The 17,519-nt window shown below is 40.4% G+C and overlaps 1 protein-coding gene across 1 annotated transcript in view; it reads left to right on the forward strand.

The window, feature by feature from the left end:
* Positions 1 to 6,707: 6,707 nt before the first annotated feature.
* Positions 6,708 to 17,519, forward strand: part of LOC144497697 (sodium channel protein type 1 subunit alpha-like) — a 139,537-nt gene continuing 128,725 nt past the window's right edge. Inside the window, exon 1 of the mRNA XM_078219140.1 lies at positions 6,708 to 6,864. Within this exon, the coding sequence (XP_078075266.1) occupies positions 6,708 to 6,864 (157 nt within the window). The remainder of the gene's footprint in view (positions 6,865 to 17,519) is intronic.

Raw genomic sequence — 17,519 nt, forward strand, 5'->3', positions numbered from 1 at the left:
TAGCTTCTGCAAGGTAGACAAGATTAAATGTTACAAGTACAATATTTGCCCGTTTGGCAAAGTCTATATGCATTATTACATTAAATTTGAAACAATAAAAGTGAGCGTGCGAAACTTCCCATACTTGGATGCAGCCTTAATGTAAACATCAGAGCCTGCTACAGCGTTCTCTGCCATGGAGCACTCACACGCCATATGCTTGGAAAATAACGTGAACATGGCCTGCTCTGGGTCTTCTATGAGGAGTTCATACGTAATCCGTAATAGCAATCTGATGCCGTCGGCGGGATACTGGTATTGGACATTCAGGATAGCTCTGCAAAGTGGGTGAGTATATTTATCCACCATCCACAGTTTGTGCAGTAAGCCCACCCAGTCCGTGTATCAAAAGTATCAATTAAGTGCATCGGTGCAATAGGAACAATTTGTTCACAAGAACAAAAGGGGTATGTGGTTCATTTTTCAGCTCTCAACAATGCCTTGGAAGTTGAACAGGGATTTGAATGTTCGCCCGTCCTTCATATTTTTGCAACGCTGTTGAAACTCAGAATTACCATATTGGATAATTACAATTGCTTCACGGTTGATGCACGGAGCAGAAATAATTGAAGTCAACACTATTGTTGACTATGTGCTGGCACAGCAGTTAACACTGCTGCCGCACAGCGCCAGGGACCCGAATTCAATTCCAGCCTCGGGGTCACTGTCTGTGCGGTGCCTGCACGTTCTCCCCATGTCAGCGTGGGTTTCCTCCGGCTGCTCCAAGTTCCTCCAACATTCTAAGTATGAGAGTGTCAGGTGGTTTGACCATACTAAATTGTCCCTTAATGACATGAGATTTTCAGATTAGCAGTGCCTCGGTGGGATTGTTGTCAGTGCAGGCTTGATGGGCTGAAAACCCCTATTTTGCACTGGAGGTATTCTATGATTCTTCTATCCTGTGTTTGATTTTACTTAGCATTATTATTCATTGAAAATGGAGGAAACCAAAAAAATGCGTTATACATCAACAGATCACACGGCATAAAATGCAAGATTGCAATTATATAGGTATATCATTTATTCAGGGATATTGCAAATTGCTTATTTGAATTAAATGCAGAATTGAAGTTTCAGACTCCATTATGAGAGCAATTTAGACTTGAGGCAGTACGGACTGCCCTTTTCATACCCTATTTCGACAGAACATTTCATTTGTGCACCAAATAAAGACTTGCAATAAAATGAAGAGTTTAACATTCTGATGTGATCAATACTGTGAAATCATGTATCTGAAGCTACAAATGGATATTGCGTAGGGTGAAGAACCATGCGTGGCATAATTCGGTTAATTCTTAGATGTCTTTCACATAATAAGGCTTCATTTGTCCAAGAGACCATATCCTGATGACGGTTGTGCAATGCCATTCAAGATGAATACGTTTTTCGACTGAAGAAAATGCTACGCGACTTGAAGCAGAAACCGTTATTTTGCTGACCACGTATGTGATCAGCTGGGTTTAACTTTTTTAACAGTTTCACCTTTTGTATCTCGATACATTTAACACGTCCGCATCATCGACACATTTTAGATATATTACAATAGCGGCAAATCAAACAATAATTGACGGAGAATGAGGGGAGATCTAATAGAGGTGTACAAGATTATGAAGGGGATAGATAGGGTGAACGGTGGGAAGCTTTTTCCCAGATCAGAAGTGACGTTCACGAGGGGTCACGGGCTCAAGGTGAGAGGGGCGAAGTATAACTCAGATATTAGAGGGATGTTTTTTTTTTACACAAAGGGTGGTGGGGGCCTGGAATGCGCTGCCAAGTAGGGAGGTGGAGGCAGGCACGCTGACATCGTTTAAGACTTACCTGGATAGTCACATGAGCAGCCTGGGAATGGAGGGATACAAACGATTGGTCTCGTTGGACCAAGGAGCGGCACAGGCTTGGAGGGCCGAAGGGCCAGTTTCCTGTGCTGTACTGTTCTTTGTTCTTCTTTAATAATGTCCCAGATGTCCATTGTTCGCTGAATATATTGCACAAAGCATTCTATTCATTTCTATAATGTACTTTCAATCACGTTTTCTCTTAAGAAGATAGCAGTAGACAGACCGCTGCTTATCTGATTCAATTAACTTGCAAGCCAAATACTGTTTTCCTAATTTCTAAAGCAATCCGACAGTTGAACAAAGAGTGAGTGATTTGTGTGACAAAAAATACATGATAAAAGCTCATGTTAAGACACAAATGGTCGTGGGCTTGGTTTATTATTGCAGCTGATTTTGTGAGAACCACCATTCTCTGTCTTAGAAAGTGAGGTACCCAAATTCATCACACGTTACTTGTGGGTAATTGCAGTGGCTGATTTAATGACCCTGATGTTAGATGTGATTCTGTATGAGATTGGATCTGCTTATTTCTCGACACATTCCGAAATTGTGCTCCAATTTGTTTTCTCAATCTGGCCTTCATTTTTGTTTCACTTGACTCTTCTGTTGGGCCATTTATGGCTTTCACGTATTATCAATGCGTCACAACTTGTCACCAAAGATTATTAGCAAAATATTGAAGTGGGGAAACAGCAACTGTGATGTTGTGGTTGTGGTAATTTACGAGCAGCCATTTGAATGCTATAGACTGTATCCAACTGAACTCCCAAGGGAATTGGCATTATCTTCTTTCATTCTATAATATAGAATCATGTGCTACAAGACAACACCAACAAAAGGCCTTTCTTCCAAATGAAGCGGTATGAGTTTTTAATTTTCCGTTGTATTCACAATTCTGGCGTTGTATATTTCAAATTTTTCTTTCATGCTTAATTTCTTCCAATATTCTAAGATCCTATGGGCAGCAATATTTTGCTTGTGTATGCCATCCATGATGCAATGAATGGTGCAACATTTTAAGCAATCGAAATGTATGACACAGTACAGTGTCTGCCTGTGACAATGGAGAACAAGTTTACTGCATGCTTTCTGGAAATCTAATTTTTTTAACACATTGCATAGACTCCTGATGAGCTCGGTGTGCAAACGGGACGTCGTAGGAATTTGTGAGTTGCTTTATCCAGCATTTAGGAACATAGGAACATAGGAATTAGGAGCGAGAGTAGGCAATTCAGCACTTCGAGCCGGCTCTGCCATTCTATATGATCATGGCTTATCTCCATCTTATCCTAACTCCACTTCCCTGCCTTTTTCCTCAGGGCCCTTTATCGCACTTTCGATCAATTACTTATCGATCACTTTCTTGAATCCAATGATTGATTCTGCATCCATTGCATTCTGCGTTAGGGAGTTCCATAGACTCACAACCCTCTGTGAAACGTTTCTGCTTCTTATCTCTGTCGAGAACCTCCCCCCTCTTTCACCACAACAGATTCCTAATTTGTGCCTCGCAGATTTAGACAGGATCTCCGAGGTCAGGAGATGTGTTACACTTACTCTTACTCTTGCTCTTTACCCTCTTACTCTTTTAATTCAGTCTGTTTAATTGTCTCATTGTCTACCTTTTGGGCAAAACTTGACAGTGAACTTCAGTCTATGTCACACTTGTCGAGTTAACAGGTTATGGATAGATTTCCAACAGAACGTCAATTAAAATATCGAAGTTTGCACATAAAATAAAATTAGCGACTGCAGTGAATATCGGTCACAATAGGCATCAGTAGAATGTAGAATGTTGGACAATGTAGACAATTGGTTGACAATTAGCAAAGTAAACAAATATAATGTGTGAAGTTTTGGACGGAAACTTGAGGCTACAGTTCAGATTTTGAGGAAGCTTCTGGTGGAAACTTTTAAACAAAACAGTCGGAGGTACACCGGCACCATTCGTTGTGACACATTATTTTAAAATGTATGTACTATTTGCTCTTTCCTTGCCTTACCCATTCCACAATGCACGATAAAAATATCACTGATTCTCCCAATATTATCTTACTAACCGTCGACCTTAACTCGAGTATGAACTGGACTAACCATGCCAATATCATTAATACAAGAGCATATTAGATGCTAAAAATCGTGCAACAAAAAAAACACACCACCTGACATCCGAAAGCCTGTCTACAATCTACAAGGCGAGTGGCTGTTGCTCTCAAATAAACCTGTTGGGCTTTAACCTAGTGTTGTGAGACTTCTTACTGTGTTTACCCTAGTCCAACGCCGGCATCTCCACTTCATTACAATCTACACGCATAAACCAGGAGTCTGGTATCACCTTGCATTTACACTAGCTAGTCCCCCAGATACTAAGGGGAGATTTAGCATGACCAATCCACCTAACCGACATCTCTTTGGACTTTGAGAGGAAACCGAAACACCCGGAGGAAATCATGGTAGACAAGGGGAGAATGTACAAACTCCACACAGACAGGAACACAAGACATGAATCGAAACCAGGCCTCCTGCGCTGTGAGGCAGCAATGTTAACCACTGCGCCACCATGCAGGGTTGCATATCCAATTCTAAAATTCATTTCAGTGTTGGTAAAGTCACGTTTTCAATTATTTTCGCCAATTTGCACATCGAGTTTAGCAATTCCGCTTCTCAAAGTAAATAAAAAATGTACACACGAAAAAATATCTTAAACTTGGTATTCTACTACGCCTCTTGAGCGTATGTTCAGCAGTCTTTCCTCTGCAATTATAGCACGCACACCCTTTCTCTCCCTGATATATGATTTATTCTTTAAAAAATACTTAACACTTTCCCGACAACAAATATGTCAATTATGAACGTAGGAACGAACATTATTTATGAAAAATCTTACAGGATCAGTTGGAGCCCAACTTGCTAATTATACACTCCAACCCCACTTCTCCATTGAAAAAAAGTCTGCGCTGTTGTTTCGCTGATCTATCAGCGGCTATCATCCACTCATGCACATGACAGCTGCTTGTTTCTCGCCAACTGTCCTCAAACCATTGTTGCATGGTGGAATGTATCCCATCCCTTTCAATGCAGCATGTCCATTGCCGGTGTGACGGCAAGGATGATCAGTTCCCTTTTCTATATTAATCTCCCGACTGTGATTCTCAATCTTATTACATTTTAAGATTCATTGGGGTAAGGAAATTCTGCTCTTCTCCTTCAACACGTCTGAAATCGGGACACTTCATTTCAGCAGGGAAAATAAGCCTCAGACAACATAGTATAGCGAAATGTAACATTACGGATTGATAATGAGTGAATGGGAAATCTAAATAAACTGTCGAGTAGATGAACATGTCAAAGAGCACAGCATTCACTTAATAAGCACATGTTATGTATTAAAGTGTTTGGAAGCCCTCCATAGGGGCATCCATTAGGAATGTTAGATATAGAGATTCATGGGGCGATAATCCGTGAGATGAGCCAGATCTTAACCAAAAGGGAAGTTTATTAAGTACTGTCGTAAATGAGGAAATTAAGGTAAAGAAGATGAGGGTTAGGCAACAAATTCCATAGCTTGTGCTCTCGGCTCATGAAGATGTGGGTGGATGGCAGTAACAAATAAGAAATTTCAAATGACCTTGCGAGTTAAGGCACAGGTAGTGACAAGAAGCAGAGAGTCGGAATAAATGGGTGCTTTTCTGGTTGGCGGATGGAAACTAGTGGCATGCCGCAGGGATCGGTACTGGGGCCTCAACTATTTACCATTTATATAGACGATCAAGAGGAGGGGACTGAGTGTAGGGTAACAAAGTTTGCAGACGACACAAAGGTAAGTGGAAAGTGAGTCGTGTGGAGGGCGTAGAAGGTCTGCAGAGAGATTTGTACAGGCTGAGTGAGTGGGCGAGGATCTGGCAGATGGAGTATAACGTTGACAAATGTGAGGTTATTCACTTTGGAGGAAATAATAGCAAATTGGATTATTATCTAAATGGAAAAAAATTACAACATACTACATGCAAAGGGACCTGGGGGTCCTTGTGCATGAGACGCAAAAACCCAGTCTGCAGGTGCATCAGGTGATCATGAAGGCAAATGGGATGTTTTCCTATATCGCAAGGGGGATAGAATATAAAAGCAGAGATGTCTTTCTGCATCTGTACAGGGCATTGGTGAGGCTGCAGCTGGAATACTGTGTAGAGTATTGGTCCCCTTATTTGCGGAAGGATATATTGGCCTTGGAGGGATTGCAGAGAAGGTTCACCAGGTTGATACCCGAGATGAGGGGTGTTGATTATGAGGAGAGACTGAGCAGTTTGGGTTTGTACTCGTTGGAATTTAGAAGGCTGAGGGGGGATCTTATAGAGACCTATAAGATAATGAAGGGGCTGGACAGGGTAGAGGTGGAGAGATTCTTTCCACTTAGAAAGGAAGCTAGAACTAGAGGGCACAGCCTCAAAATAAAGGGGGGTCAGTTTAGGACAGAGTTGAGGAGGAACTTCTTCTCTCAGAGGGTGGTGAATCTCTGGAATTCTCTGCCTACTGAAGTATTGGAGGTTACCTCGTTGAATATGTTTAAATCACGGATAGATGGATTCCTGATCGGTAAGGGAATTAGGGGTTATGGGGATCAGACGGGTAAGTGGAACTGATCCACTTCAGATCAGCCATGATCTTATTGGATGGCGGGGCAGGCTCGAGGGGCTAGGTGGCCTACTCCTGCTTCTATTTCTTATGCTCTTATGTTCTTATGTATTTAAGAGTTTGCTCTTAAGTGGGTATAACGTAGGAGACCTGCACGTGTCCGTGAAGATGGTCGAGTTTGTGTCAACTAATGCATGAATGATTAATGCGGCAGCAGATGAGCTGAGGCAGAAACGTTCTGAAGATACCACGGAGGTGAAAAAAGACGATTTTAGTGATGCCACGGAAATGAGATCACACATACAAACAGAGAACCGCTTGTCACTATGCACAACTGCACAGATGGCAAGGAAACGTAAGATTAAAAAAAACAGAAGGAGTTGTAAATCATTTCCGTGCGGGCAAAATGAAGAGTGAGCCAGTCTACTTCCTTTATCTATCGTTTGATCTTAACCCTGTATATTGCCGTCATCGAGTAGACATCCAAGTGCCGCCCCCCCCCCCCCCCGCCCAACTCTCGAACGTTGGTTTCATTCCATGCAATGAAACTTTTCCCCTCTATCGCGTTTTCAAACAATGAGTTCCACTTCTGCGTTGAAAAGAATTGGCTTGCTACTGAGCAATTTATCTTGGATATTTTATTTTTCCTCAGGTCACAGCCAATTTTTTTATCTATCTTGCGCGATTTTATCAGAAATCCTGCTAAAATTCGTGTCCTGTATGCTAAATATGTATTTCCTTTCCACCTCTTCAAAAAAATAATCAATTAATGAGATGCGAATTTATCTTAACAAATATTTATCTACTGTCTCTGAGTATTTTTTATTCCATTCGACATAATCGTAATTAATGTACCATGGAGTTAAATTCTAAAAATAGCGAATCACTGCTGTCATGCGTACCATCCTGTTATTATTGATACAAGCTCCTTTTAAATAATCCTATTTTGTTTTGGAACGAGGAGACCTCCAGTTCCATGCCTGCAGCCATATGTTTTAAACTTAATGATAACAGCTTAGATGTCTCCCTCTGTTGTTACACGTAGAAATCTCGAATGCAGTTCATCCTGGTTTTGCGATTATTTCCTTGCAAAACTGCTCAGCACCTTAATATTTGCTCTTCCGCTATATACGTGACATCCAATGTTTCAGATTCGTGTTGAAACTAATGCCTCCATCGACCCCATTTTCAAAAATTCTATCTGTTTCGGAAGAACCATAAGTAAAAATTCAGACTGTCATTTGGACTATTAAGGTTCACTATGTTTTTCTTAGTTTTGCTCTGGATGTTTGATCTACCGAGCAACATTTCGGTAATCTTGGACTAAATTGTTAGCATTTTAGTCGCCTGTCTGTTATTAAGGGATTTGTTTACTTAATTGGCGTCTGTACTTTGCACACTGCTCTTGACTTTCAACAGATACTTAGCTTTCATTAATGACATGAACTCTTTTTTGATCCTATCCTACGCTATAACCTTTTTGAAATTCAACATTGTCTACCGTTGGTAATGCAAACTTTCCTTCTTGCAAACGCATGTTTACTGAACCGGTATCATGTCATCCTGAAGTAGTACTCACTGACTTGACGTTGATTAACTTAATTCGTAATTTCCATTCAAATTGATCCCAATCACATTTTAGCAATGGGAAATTGGCTCTTTTCAATTTGGCCGATCTTTGCACTCTTCCGCAATCACTTTAAATACAACTGAACTGCAATTACAAACACTAGGAGATTTCCACTGATACCAGTTTCATTTCAGCAGCTTCATTCTGAGAACCGTCAGAAGCTATTTCATTATTTCAATTCCCTTCATCATGAAGTCAAAACTGTACATGCGCGTTGATGACTACTCAATGTTCATGTTTGCAAACCCTCATCTCATGAAGCTGTACATAGCAATAGTCAGCAAGACCTAGACATATGCACATTGGTGTAGATATGTGGCACGAAAGTGCCAGACGATAACATCTGCAACATGAGATAGCCTAACGTATCTCCTCAAAATTCGATCGGATATCATTACCGTTGCTCCACCATCGATACCCTTTGGATTACTATTGACCAGAAAATGGAATGAACGAGTCGGCAAATTACGTGCCTAGAAGTACAATCCAGTACTATAAATTTCTGCAGCTCCTCTCTCACACCAAGAAAGTCTTTCCTGACATGAAAAAGGCAGGAGTGTGATTGAATGTCCTGCACTTCCCAGGATGTGTGCAGCTCGCCCGGTGCTGAAGTTGATCGACAACGTGCAGGACATAGCAGATCTCCCGATTTTCTCTCCATTCACGACACGGCATGTTCACTTCATGCACAACCGAGGCACAATTCTAGCGTCAAAGAAACTACAATCGTTCTAAAAGTTCTATCAATACCTATTTGCGATGCGAGGAGTTGCTTATTTCTTGTTCAGCTTCATGATGTTCGAAACAATAAACAACATTACCAAAGCATTTTAAGATGCCTGTCCTACCTATTCACTGAACGTCGACTTTACCCTAACTAATATTAGGTTGGTTGATATCCGGTAAAATATTGTTCATTGTTTTACTGCTCCTCAACAGGATGAACTTCAGCATCTAATCAAGTGTTCCTCGGCAGTATCTTCGAATGCCTAAACCACTGGCACATAACAAGGGAACGGCAGGCGATGTGTGGTACCGTCAGTAACTTCAAATTACCCTGCAAGGCACAGATTGTCCGCATTTAAACAATATCGCCCATTCATCGTGCCTATGTGTCACATTTATGCAAATCTCTTCCTCACAGCACTGTGAGCGTTCCAAAGCACAGAAACTGCAGCCTTTCTATTTAATAGGGATGTGAGGAACTGTTTATTTCTTGTTCAGCTTCATAACATATGAAACAATAAGCAACATTAGTAAAGCGTTTTAAGTAATCTCTCCTGCCTATTCACTGAACATCGACTTTACTCTAATTAATATTAGGTTGGTTGATATCCGGCACACTAACTGTCAGTTGTTTCTCTGCTTCTCAGTAATACGCAGGTATCTCTCTGTGTGAATATGGTGGGTTTACGGTACACTTCCAAGAGTATAATTGCTCAGTTTGTTGTTTTATTTTCCAGCTCAAACCGTAGAGATATTCATTATTATGCTTCCAGGATATCTTTTTTTTTGGTTAAATGTGGATATCGCTGGCCAATTTTGCATCTGTTATCAATCACTACCTCCATCGTTACATTTCTTTTCTTGACACAGCTGAAATCCTGTAAACTTGAGTACGAAGTACCATTTTTGAACCTCTTGAAGCTATGTTTATAATGTCTGTTATTGTACCGTAATTTTAAGTTTCTATCTGTGCCAATAGTTTGACTGCCTTGTTCGCCGTACTTCTTCATTCAAATAAGTGCAATGTGTCACTGAGAATGGTATTTAAAATCTCATGGTTGGCCTCTGTTTCCTCTTCCTCCCACGGTTGCTTCCTAATATTCCGCTTTAAATTGCAACTTTGGTTCTTTGCATTCTAAATTTATCGGCAGTTTGCCATAATCCTTCCAAACAGACTAAATTACTTGCAGCAGCGGAGACAAACCTCACCACCACAATATCTGCCCATTCTTGTGCAGGTCCAGGAGATTAGCTGTGCAGTTAACAGCTCACTTAGACTGAGTCCAGATACCGAAGGAATCCACATTCCTTCATCCTGAACTGTATATGCAGGCGTGGATTTTTGCCCAAAACCAATAGATCAATATTGCCCGCCCTAGCAAAATCCGTTACAATAAATGTATGGGTATTGATGTTATTTTGTACTTCGAAATGATGGTGCTCATCTTCTGCAAATCCAGGTTTCCATTAACAATCTTTTCTTTCCATTACAGGAGGTGCTGACTGACTCACTACTCCTCCCAAAGTCCAGCGAATCTGCTCTGAGTCCTTTGCTGAATAAAAAGTATTTGTTAAAACAGAAACAATTCCTCTCACTGAACTGATTTTCTAAGAGTGAGAAAGACAGTTTGCAAGGATGTGCTTCTGAAATGTGTTTGTGTGACACAGCAGCATGCAATATTTTTCTTGAAAGGAACTGATATAGTTTGGCCGCGTAGGTGGGGATTGCGGGTGGGGCGGGGGGGGGGGGGGGGGGGGTGGTTCGATTCACACTGTATTTCTTCATGCGTAGTATAGGACAAGATAATTATATTACTCGTTACTTCTTTTTGCATGACCTGCATTCCAGATTTCCTCACCAATTTCCCAACAGTACATTGGCTCTGCGTCCATCCGTTAATAATGTGTATATCCTGGGTCATAATTCACTATCTGTTTGAACTCGTTGTTTTGTTTGATGATTATTTGCCATGGAACGAAGTGTCTGTATGTTTGGAATCTATATTGTTTGAACTGCAGCCATGAACTCGCCTGAAAGTTGCTCATCTGTGGGTCAGCAGTAAAATGAATTCCCATTAAGCTGAATGTAAGTACTTTTGACTTCTGTTACCTTTGAGTTATCCAGAAGGAAGCACATACCAGCCTATCTATTTAAATGTTCCCAAAAGAGGTGTCCTTTCAGATCGCAGTCTACATTCCAATTGACGTGATGTTCTCATCCTGTCAGTAGTTGGACACCAACTTTACCGCCATTTGATTGGGATCTCTGGAGATTGCAGTTTAATCATCCTGAGTCACTAATATTTTGACGCGGACTGCCGACTCTCGTTTCCCGAAGCGTCTGCTCTCTGTGTCGCCGACTGATATTAAAACAATGGGTTTTATTCCCTTTTCATCTCTGAGCAAAACATAATTCCGTTTGCCCCTTGATGTGCAGCATTCAAAATATCCAGTCCGAATTAAAAGCTGAAGAAAGGGAGGCGTGATGAACATCGTGAAACGTCTTCAATGACCGATGAATCCCTTCCACTCAACACAGAACAATGACATTAGTTGATTCATTAATTTTCAACGCGATTTAACATGGCCAGCCAAGCCCTATGCAGTTATTTTCAATTTGTTTCATGCATTCGGCCGACAAGACAGAAGAGGGAACAATTATTGGAATAGTTATTATATTTTAAAATCATGCAAGGCAAATTGTTTTGAAGGATTTGTTCTAAGAATATCTAAGCAACAGCCTATCTCTCGGGTTTCCTGGGACTAACTGCGAGAACCTATGTTCCTAGCTCCAGAAATCTCGCTTTTCAGGATACCTCTATGGTTGTTCACAACTGACCGCTTAATTTCTGTGACTATCTAAATGTTCTTGGATCTCACATGTCGCATGACACCACAGCATGAATTTCACCGCAAAGATCTTGGAGAAGATTGAAATATGTGTCTAACGTGTACTAAATACTAAGCCATCGCAAAGGTATGCATTTGTGCCACCAACTGCCTTACATGAATCTATACAAATATCTTGAGTATCCAAGGTGTTATGCCATTTGAACTATGTCTGAACGACTGGTCATGGTGAAATAACCTATCTGGATAGTACGATGACATATATGTAATTATGCGTTACTCATCCGACGAAAATGTATTCGAGAAAAAAGACACTTATTAATATACATGGATCACCATTATCTGTTTGTTCATGCGACTAGAACAGTTATTCCTTATGCAAACTTCATATGCCACTTGAGAATTCTCTTGTGCATAAATACTGCATTATTTAAAGAAAGCTGATCATCTATGTACTCACGAACTTGAGACGTTGAACATCGCTGAATATGGCACTGCCGTCACTCGCACAAATTAAATGTATTTATTACCCAATTCTTGCAATAATTGGTTTTCCTTGTAAGGCGCTGATAAATATCTAATAATCATCATTTAATATTCTTCAGTGTCAGCGTTTCTACGCCACTGTAATAATCCTCGCTAGTTATTTCATTTCTTTGTTAAGTTTGCAACATTTTTCTAACATTGAAACACTTATTATACTCTGACAGTTTGTTTAATATTTGTTTTATTCCAAACGCAGAAGAGCGTAATTTATGTTCAGCCCTTAAATTCAGGAATTGATGGTGATGCCATAGGTTTTTTAGACTTGTCGTTTTCTGTATTAACGAAATATTGGTATCAGACCACATAGGAGGGAGGAAAGACTAACTCTTGAAGATAATCCCGCCGGCTACTTCAAGAAAAGTGCTGGAAATGTTTTTTTTATGTTCTTAGAAATCTTAGAAACCCTACAGCACAGAAAGACGCCATTCGGCCCATTGAGTCTGCACCGACCACAATCCCACCCAGGCCCTACCCCCATATCCCTATATATTTACCCAGTAATCCCTCTAACCCAGCATCCCAGGACACTAAGGACAATTTTAGCATGGCCAATCAACTTAACCCGCACATCTTTGGAATGTGGGAGGAAAGCAGAGCACATGGAGGAAAACCACGCAGACACGTGTGCAATCTCCACACAGACAGTGACCCAAGCCGGGAATCGAACCCATGTCCCTGGAGCTATGAAGCAGCAGTGCTAACCATTGCGCTACCATGCCGACCACAGTTCTTGTGAACTTTGTTCTTTTGAACCTGCGCTGAAAATAAAATCCTGCTCTCTTTGAAAAATACTCTGGTGAATTCCTGGCTAATGCAGCACTCAGCCAACATAACTAACGAACTTCCATATAGCATGTAAGGCAAGTAATTTTCATATTCTTCAACTAGGAGCTGGCTTGTGTGCTCCGCTGGTGAAAGCATGTTGTCTCCAGGCATTAAAAATGGTTGAAGCTCGCAAGCTGAATTGGTCAGGATTAATAGAAGGAAATTATATTTTTCGGACAGGCAATTTATACATGTGGTCTGATGTTGGTTTGTTTGAGGTCAAACCTGGTGGAAATCCACACTTAATATAAAACAGCTGTCTATTTATTTTGCGATAATTCTTAAATCCAAGAGATGGCTAACATCTATGCTGACATCAGAGATAGGCTTAAGTGGAGAAACGATAAACATATAACCCGAAGTTTAGATCATAACTGATGCTTTGATACGGATTTTGGTCCTGAAACTGGACGATATCTGATGCAAATGCCAAATACATCAGATTCTGTAAATGTGAAGCTCGGCCTAACATCCAGGACATCGTCGTCAGGAACAGCCACACCTGTGGCGGTGGGAAAAAACTATGTTTTAATGTCTGTGATCATTCAACAGAATGGTATGCTATCATGATTTAATTTGGATACTGCAATATGATCAGCAAAGTAAAACGAACAATTGGTAGTAAAGGGAATGCAACAATGATCACCGATGTTCTGGACAGGCGTAATGGCATGGATTTCTATGATTGTTCTTGGCTACTGATAATGATAGATGTTGTGTTCGCAGCGTTCTCTTGCCAGGTGCGGTCAATGCACAATGACAAATATTTGGTTACAGAGAGAGAGAATACAAATATTTCATCGGATAATATGTTATGTATCTGTAAGTTGCATCCGTTTGTTTTGTGAAACCACGAAATCAAACGTTTCAAATGAAGCAAAAATAAGTGCAACGTTTACAATTGAGTCCTAACACTAAAACACATTTGTAACTTGTGCCGCAGCTATGGGATTAAGTTTCGCTTTCACCTCGGCCATTTTCTCTTTTTCCCGACAATATTCTAGGAAGACAGATCATCGAGGGAGATCTTGATCTACTTAAAAAAAACAGACTGCTTTCCGTGCATTGATGAAAAACGTGTACATTTGGATCATCATGCAGCCTGCAATCAGTATTGTCACCAGAGAGCGTTAGAATCCACTATCAGCTCTCAGACCGAACATCATTAAATTTCCAAAAATTAATGCATCAGAAGATTGTCATATTTTAAGCAAAAACAGTTTGTCAGTGAAAACAACATTTGCAATCGTAGAAATGTCCTTGAAATATTTGCCTCCCTGAAGCTGAGTGTTCTTGTAAATGCAGTTACGGCACATTGGCAAGTGATAAAATGAGATCAACGAGACTGGATCTATATTGTATCGAGTGTTATATATATAGGTACAATGAATAGAATTATTGATAAAACGCTTCCATAAGCAAACTAGATTTGCACCTGGCTGAGGAATATAGAATACGAGCTGACATCTGGTCGTGCGCTAATTGCTGAGAGAAGCAACCATTTCTTATATTGTGAAACTTTTCATTTGTCTATGGCGGCGGAATTCAGGTATTCAGTTGTTGTGTTTATCAAGTCAGCATCGATATATTTTGGAAACAAAAACAAATGGCAAGCATATAATGTGGGAAACAATGTTGTGGTAGATGTTCAGCCATATTACTGTTGAAATGTTTGAAAGGTCAAATGTTCTATAATAGCTCATATCGACTATGTACAGAAGTCTCAATCGTTGAATATCAAACATTTCTCTCCAGTAATTGGATTCAGGGTTTTTCGTACAGATAGCAAACACCTGATAGCAAAAAAAAATCATCAATTCTCTTTTATGCTACTTCATAAGAGAGTGAAAAAGCCAACCGTGACATTACGTTACGTAAGACCACGGAGGAAGTTGACCAAAGCAAACAAATAGACATCGAGAAAGCTGTAATTTAAAAATGAAAATTGAAGCGGTGAGATGGAGGTATTAAGGGGCATTCGGTCTTATGACCAAAGTTGCTGAACGTAACAGTAACAACATGAATGCTTGAGAAATTGAAATCTTGTATGGTCTAGAGGCCAGATTCAAATTAATGCATATATATATCCGAGCGTGATAAGGAAGGATACGGTTTGAGAGCTGGTGAGGAACGGGGAGATGGGGACAATTGAAATAATTGGTTACTGTTGGTAACGCTTGGAAGTTTTTGACCAAGGTCAAATGTAGGTCGGAGAACAGATGGACAATGACTACTGTTACTATGATCACAGGAGGAATGCATATGACTGTATTAAATGTTAAAAAAATGTTTAAAAAAACAAATATTAAAATTTCATTCCTAGATGAGATAAGGCAGGATGTAGTTTGGCACTTTTACAAATTTGGAAGCAAGCAACTTAATGATGAGTCATAGAATCCTCACGGTGCAGATGGAGGTCATTAGACACATTGAGCCTGCACTGGTAGCAATCCCATTTAGGCCCGTTTCCAGTAACCCCATGTATTTACCATGCAAGTCCCCCTGATATTAAGCGACAATTTAGCATGGCCACTCCACCTATCCCACACATCTTTAGAGTACATGAGGAAAACAGAGCACCCGCTGGAAACCCACGCAGACAAGGGGAGAATGTGCGAACTCCATACAGAAAATCTCCTAAGGCCCGTACGGAACCCTGGAACTGTGAGGGAGCAGAGCAAACACTTTCCCACCGTTGCCATGCAAATGTTGCGGATGTTGCAGATGTGTGCCTTGAAATTCGTTTTGCAGACAATTCGAGACTGAAGTCCACAACGGTTTGCTTCAGTTTTAGGAATCAGCTGCCGGTAGAGTTTTAGTTGGAATTTGGGTAACAGGGTCCTTGATATGGACAGACAAAGTTGGATCTCGACCTCCTATTTTTGGTTTGGCTGACCTACTGCTCACAAGGTAGCGGATGCCAGAGATCCAGTCAGATAAATTCACGACAGTAGAGGGAACAAGCATCTTGATGCTGAGCAGGAACTGGCTATTCTCAATGCGCGGGAGAAACGTTCTTTTTCCCAATTCACCACTGAGTGATATATTGCAAGTGAGAAACAGGAAAGTGATATATTGCAAGTGAGAAACAGGAAACGAAAACAGGCAACTGAGGAATGGGAGGTGAAGTGTGGACATTTTTAACTTTCTCCTGGACATGTCGCTCATTTTGCATGCTGTGTTAAATTTAATGAACAACAAGAAGTCTCCGAACGCCAGGTTAAAGTCCAACACGTTTACTTGGTAGCATGAGCTTTCGGAGCTTCTTACTGTGCCCATCACAGTCCAAAGCCGACATCTCCACATCAAATTTAGTGAAGTTAAAGAGAAAATTACTTTGCTCTTGGCTATGTAATTTCGTCTGGTAGATACTTTTGTTGTTCACAATGTCTGGAGGTGAGAGAATACGCCCAACGTAAAACAGCATGTCGTTGAATTGGCACTATGTAATTATTTGAGTCCCTGCAGCGTCACAGGATATTGCAATTGCACACTTATTCAAAAAAGTTTGGGATGAATGTCGAGATGTAAACAGCTTACAGCCAAGCTGTTTAATGGAAACTTGTTCAGACTTCTTCTTCTGTTCGAAATTGAGGAAGAAACGAAAAGAGGGCACATATTTAACTGGATGGCTTTGCATTAACTCCCAAGATGATCCTTCTCTTGTTAGCAATGCACCACTATTCCTTACGTCGCACGGCTTCGACATGTGTGCCCATCGCGTATTGTGAATAAACAATTTATAAAATGCAATGTCGCAAACCTTTGAAATAGCTGCGCCCGAGGAATACTCATGTTCATCTTTCGGGAAAAAGGCTCGCTATCCACTCAGCCTTTGCTCAATCAGGGAGATTCTAACATTCTGTAACGAACAGCTGAACCGTTCACAATTTTGGTGTCATATTGTTAAAATACAATCTGACATGAATCTTCCATGAATTTGCTGACATTAAACATTATGTCACCGTTAACGTTTGAGTTGTTTGCTATTGTGCCGAGAAATATACGAAGCGGGGCTAATAGGATGTTATTCTACTTTCAGAACACTAAAAATGTTTTCAGCATCATGCGATCCAATTTAAACAAAATCATACGGTTTATTGGAAATCATTTGAAGCAAACATGTGGATTAAGACTTGTGTGTGGATGCATTATTGCCCGCCAGTAAGCATGCAAAGCTCGTTTGTCCAAGTTGGACATTAATAAGCTCGTCGATTAGCATTGTCTTAAGCTACACTGTATTTTCTAAAGAAATCAATGGAAATGGAATTATGGTCGATTCGATTGCAGCGTCAGCGTTAAACAAACATAAAATGTTCTTTTCAACACCATTCACAATGAAATATCTTTGTTTTAATTTTAAAGCAACTCAAATTGTATTTGTGATGTGTGTCCGTAAAGCAAAATATTTGTTCACATTGTCTGCGATTATT

This window comes from Mustelus asterias, chromosome 8 (genome assembly GCF_964213995.1).
Source record: "Mustelus asterias chromosome 8, sMusAst1.hap1.1, whole genome shotgun sequence".
Taxonomy (NCBI): domain Eukaryota; kingdom Metazoa; phylum Chordata; class Chondrichthyes; order Carcharhiniformes; family Triakidae; genus Mustelus; species Mustelus asterias.